At 44.0% G+C, this 5,557-nt stretch overlaps 1 protein-coding gene across 1 annotated transcript in view; it reads left to right on the top strand.

Moving 5' to 3' along the window:
- LOC126402104 (atrial natriuretic peptide receptor 1) overlaps window positions 1-5,060 on the top strand; it is a 17,101-nt gene extending 12,041 nt beyond the window's left edge. The window contains exons 8-9 of the mRNA XM_050063785.1: window positions 2,156-2,247; window positions 4,917-5,060. Coding sequence (XP_049919742.1) covers window positions 2,156-2,247; window positions 4,917-5,060 — 236 coding nt within the window. The remainder of the gene's footprint in view (window positions 1-2,155; window positions 2,248-4,916) is intronic.
- The last annotated feature ends 497 nt before the right edge of the window (window positions 5,061-5,557 follow it).

Here is a 5,557-nt window from a genome sequence, read left to right as displayed (position 1 = left end):
TAAATATGGAGACGTTGTCTGCCTCCCGGACCGTAACAGGAAGATGATTCCACAGGAGAGGAGCCTGATAGCTGAAGGCTCTGGCTCCTGATCTACTTTTGGAGACTTTAGGGACCACAAGTAACCCTGCATTCTCAGAGCGCAGTGTTCTGGTGGGATAATATGGTACTATGAGCTCTCTAAGATATAACGGAGCCTGACCATTTAGAGCTTTATAAGTTAACAGTAGGATTTTAAATTCAATTCTGGATTTTACAGGGAGCCAGTGCAGAGAAGCTAAAACAGGAGAAATATGATCTTGTTTCTTAGTTCCTGTCAGTACATGTGCCGCTGCATTCTGAATTTTTAAAGACTTATTAGAGCTACCTGATAATAGGGAGTTACAGTAATTCAGCCTAGAGGTAACAAAAGCGTGGACCAATTTTTCTGCATCTTTTCGGGTCAGGATAGGCCTAATTTTCGCAATATTACACAGATGAAAAAACACAGTCTGTGAGGTTTGTTTTAAATGAGAATTAAAAGACAAATCTTGGTCAAATATTACTCCCAGGTTTCTTACGGTAGTGCTAGAGGCCAGAGCAATGCCATCCAGAGAAACTATGTCATCAGATAAAGAGTCTCTGAGTTGTTTGGGGCCAAGAACAGTAACTTCAGTTTTGTCTGAATTTAACATAAAGAAATTGGTGCCCTTCCATGTTTTTATGTCTTTAAGACATTTTTGAAGTTTAGTTAATTGATCAGTTTCTTCTGGCTTTATTGATAAATACAACTGTGTATCATCCGCATAACAATGGAAATTTACAGAGTGATTTCTAATGATGTTACCTATAAGTACTATACTAAGGGAAGCATATATAGAGTGAATCGGATTGGTCCGAGCACAGAACCTTGTGGAACTCCAAAACAAACTTTAGTATGTAGAGATGATTTATCATCTCTACATTCACACCTGTGAACAAACTGAAAACTATCAGATAAATAAGATTTAAACCAGCTTATTGCAGAACCTTTTAGGCCAATTAAATGTTCCAGTCTCTGTAGCAGAATTTGATGGTCAGTTGTGTCAAATGCCGCACTAAGATCTAACAAGTACAGAGACAAGTCCTTTATCTGAAGCAAGCAGAAGATAATTTGTAATTGTAAATGATCAGATGCAACAATGTATCATTTTTCCCCTCTGGTGTGACCGAATGAACCAAACCACAGGTGTGATAGCACCCAGTCCAAGTCGAGTTGCAAGCCTTTTTTGATTTTGTCAAGTTGAGTCTAAAGTCAATGAATTTGTGACTCGAGTCCAAGTCATGTGACTGAAGTCCACAATTTTGCAAAGGCCACATGCCTAAACATGTTGGTTTGTCTAACAATAAAGTTGTTTGGTACACTATAAGTCTTGTGGGCATCTCCTAGTGGTAATATCCAAAAAGGATCCTGTGGCAGACAGCAGTGCATTTATTATGCATTTATACACGTATGTGCTTTAACTTGAAATGCAAGACATTCTCACTCCAACCTCGTCACATAAAAACATTTGGTCATGGACTTTCCATGTTGACATACGAGGTGCAAGGTACCCTTGGTGCATTGGTTGTTGGCTTCTGGGATGCCGTGTCAACTTCAGCCTGTTACATGCATTATCTGTTTTAAAAATACACTTCAGTTTTCACAGGAAATCTACTCTTTCAAAATAAACACACTATGTTGGTACAACACTGCGGAAAATACTTTTTTTTCCTTCAACAACAAACGCACGTGGTTACGTTTAGCCAACAAAAGTAATGGTTGGGTTTAGGGAAAAAGAGCAGGGTTTGGCTTTACAATCTTACGGGAAATTTTATGGCCTCCTGGGTGAAAGTCGGTGGTTGTGTGACCCATCCACCCCCTGCCACCCGCCCTACTTGGACTTTTACCCTGGGCCGTGTATCATGCCAACGTGAAAGAGCAGCTTTTTTTGTTGGTGGCTGATGCAAGAGGTCACTGACCAAGTGTTGGTATTTGACAACTTCGGAGTGACACAGGGTTGTGATATGGGATCTTGAAAAAATGAATCCATGAAGATTTTAAATTGAAATGGTGATACTGCTAAGATACATGCTCTGCTTGACTTGTGCTCAACCTCAGTTGTGTTTTACAGTATGTATTATCATCTATGTTTCAGCTCAGAAAATCCACACCAGCTCAGAAACCTACTTGGCTCTGATTAAAGACAACGCCTACGAGCTGCAGCTCAGAGGAGAGATTGAGGTTAAGGTAAGGGATCGCAGCCATGCTATGAAATTCATTTTCTGTGTAATACTGAGGCAGTCAAACCTTAAGTTTGTTATTACATTGAGGAGGCCAGTTATGTTTCTAATGTAATTGTCAAGATTTATATAAACCACGCTCATCAGTTGGATGAAAATAGGATAAGCTTTTTAATGAAAGACTAAAACCTCACCTCATACTTGACTGTAAAATTTCAAAGTTATGTTAAACCATGGTTTTACATATGTTGTTTCATATCCATGGACAATCACTTTTTACTTGCAAAGTTTACAAAATTAAAGGGTCAGTTCACCCAAATCAACACAACTATACCTTTCTTACACAGTCCAAGTACTGTCTACTCTTGAGTATAACTTTTTCAGGTTTTATTTTACCTGGTTGCGAGATTTTGGGTGGTATCAGACATAAATCGGGCCTTTTCCACTGTCACTTTTGGCCTTACCGAGTCAAGCCATTCTGCGCTGATTTGCGGTTCCATTATCAGTTTAGACGCACCATGCCACACCGAGCTGCGTCAGAGATGGTCCTTCTCTGGAGTAGGTCCAAAAGCCCGGTCGCCCTCACAGAGGTAGCGGTATCATCTCGCAATCTTCAGCCAAACCCCAATAACGCCCCCCTCTGCCCCTCGAATAAGCCTTTTCATCAATAAAGGCGAGTCTAATAATATGGCAGGGAGTAAGAGTGAAAGCAGAAACAGCCACAATGTGATGAGATTAAGAGCTGCAGACAACAGGCTCCCACTGCATCTCTGCAGCTTCTTTTACCTGCTGTGCTGTGTGAAAGATAAACACATGCAGCAAAAATAACAGGGGACTTTAGCCATCAGCTCACTGCTTTTCAACGTCATCAAAGGCCCGTTTCCACCGCAGGAACTTCAGGGTAATTTTACGGGGCCAGGGCCGGGGCCGTTGGTGCGTGTCTCCACTGCAGGAACCACCCCCGAAGGACAGAGTTCCGGAACTTTTACAGAGGCTAAACAAGTCCCTGCCTCGGAGTAGGCACTCAGAACGGCCCCGAAAAACTCCTGGCTGGGACTTGGGGTTACTTGGTGCTGATTGGATATACTCAAGGCGGGATGTGACGTCAACAGAAAGCAACAAAATAGCCGGCATTTTAAAAACTCAGCAGACGAGAGTTAGCTCGTTCATAGCTTCCACCGCCATGTAAACAAACTCAATAACCGGTCAGTGAATTTTTTTTTTTCCCAGCAGATATCTTAGTTACGACGTGATTGAGCTAGCAAAGCAGTTTTGTGTTGCTATGTGTGGTATTTATTCAGTTTTGGGAAATTACAATGTCTAGAAAGCATCAGTGGCTGCAGCTGACAGGGACAGCTAACACTAGCAGCAAAGCTAACATCAGGACGTCATCTGTTAAAAGCCTCCCGTTGTCGGATACGACATGAAACTACTCCAGTTGGCTCAATCATGTTGTAACTAAGACATCCGCTGGAAAAAATATTTTTTTCACGGACCATTTAGTGAGTTATTACAGACACCGCTATCAGCTAACGGCGTCCCTACGTCGCCCCGGTCAAAATGGTCGCGCAATGATTACGTAACATCCAGAGCCCGTAACTTTACAGGAACCTTCCTCGTACTCCGCTCTCTCAGTGGAGACACGGCGGTTGAGAGGACCGAGCGAGAGGACGTTCCTGTAGTAGTTCCAGCCCCCAAATAGTACCAGGAACTTCTTCAGTGGAAACGGGCCTCAAGACAAGTTGTCATCAGTTAAAGACACACCTTTAAGTGGGTAGCTCTGTTGTAATGGAAATGCAAATCCCTGCTGTGCTGGCCTGATGGGCCAAAATAAACCAAAGCAAGCCAAGCCAGCCCATGACTGTCAAAAAGGGGTAGATATTTCTGAATCAGAATCAGAATCAGAGTCGGTTTTATTGCCAAGTAGGTTTTCATATACAAGGAATTTAGCTTGGTGTATTGGTGCATAACAAAGAATATAAAATATATAAAAATATAGAGTAATTAGAAGCATAAGTATAAAAGGGAAATGCTATAAAAAAAAATTAAATATAAAATCTGAAAGTAAATAACAATAATAGTAGTAATATAAAAAAAATATGTACACTGTAAACATGAATAGGGTTGTGTGCAAATAACAGTTGTGCAAAGTACGGATGTGCAAAATCAACAGAATGCAGTGTGTGACAGGTGAATGACCAAGGTGATGAATAGATGTCTGACTGTGTGTTAGTTACAGGGGGGTGGGGGGCAGAGTAGGTGGGGTTCTCTGGTCTTGTTGATGAGGCCAGCTGCAGATGGAAAGAAACTGTTTTTATGGCGTGAGGTTTTGGTCCTGATGGACCGCAGCCTCCTGCCAGAGGGGAGAGTCTCAAAGAATTTGTATCCAGGGTGGGAGGGATCAGCCACAATGTTTCCTGCATGCCTCAGAGTCCTGGAGGCGTACAGGTTCCAGAGGGCGGGCAGATTGCAGCCAATCACCTTCTCGGTGGAGCGAATGATACGCTGCAGTCTGCTTTTGTCCTTGGCAGTGGCAGCAGCATACCAGATGGTGATGGAGGAGGTGAGGATGGACTCAATGATGGCAGTGTAGAAGTGCACCATCATTGTCTTTGGCAGGTTGAACTTCTTCAGCTGCCGCAGGAAGTACATCTTCTGATGTGCTTTCTTTTTAAGGGAGCTGATGTTCAGCTCCGACTTGAGGTCCTGGGTGATGGTGGTCCCCAGGAAGTGGAAGAACTCCACAGTGTCGACTGGGGAATCATACAGGGTGATGGGGGTGGGCGGGGCTGGGTTCTTCAACCATCTCCACTGTCTTAAAAGCGTTGAGCTCCAGGTTGTTCAGCCTGCACCAGGTCACCAGCTGGTCAATCTCCCACCTCTAGGCGGACTCATCCCCATCAGAGATGAGTCTGATGAGGGTGGTGTCGTCCACGAACTTCAGGAGCTTGACGGACTGATGACTGGAGGTGCAGCTGTCGGTATACAGGCAGAAGAGCAGAGGAAAAAGAACACAGCCTTGGGGGGATCCAGTGTTGATAGTCCGGGTGTCAGAAACATGTCTCCCCAGTTTCACGTGCTGCCTCCTGTCAGACAGGAAGTCAGTGATCCACCTGCAGGTGGAGTCAGGCACACTCAGCTGGGAGAGCTTGTCCTATAGCAGAGCCGGAATGATTGTACTGAAGGCAGAGCTGAAGTCCACAAACAGGATCCTGGCGTAGGTTCCTGGGGAGTCCAGATGCTGGAGGGTGAAGTGGAGGGCCATGCTGACAGCGTCGTCTACAGACCTGTTGGCTCTGTAGGTGAACTGCAGGGGG

The sequence above is a fragment of the Epinephelus moara genome, chromosome 16 (assembly GCF_006386435.1).
Source record: "Epinephelus moara isolate mb chromosome 16, YSFRI_EMoa_1.0, whole genome shotgun sequence".
Taxonomy (NCBI): Eukaryota; Metazoa; Chordata; class Actinopteri; order Perciformes; family Serranidae; genus Epinephelus; species Epinephelus moara.
This window is presented reverse-complemented; position numbering and strand designations above follow the sequence as displayed.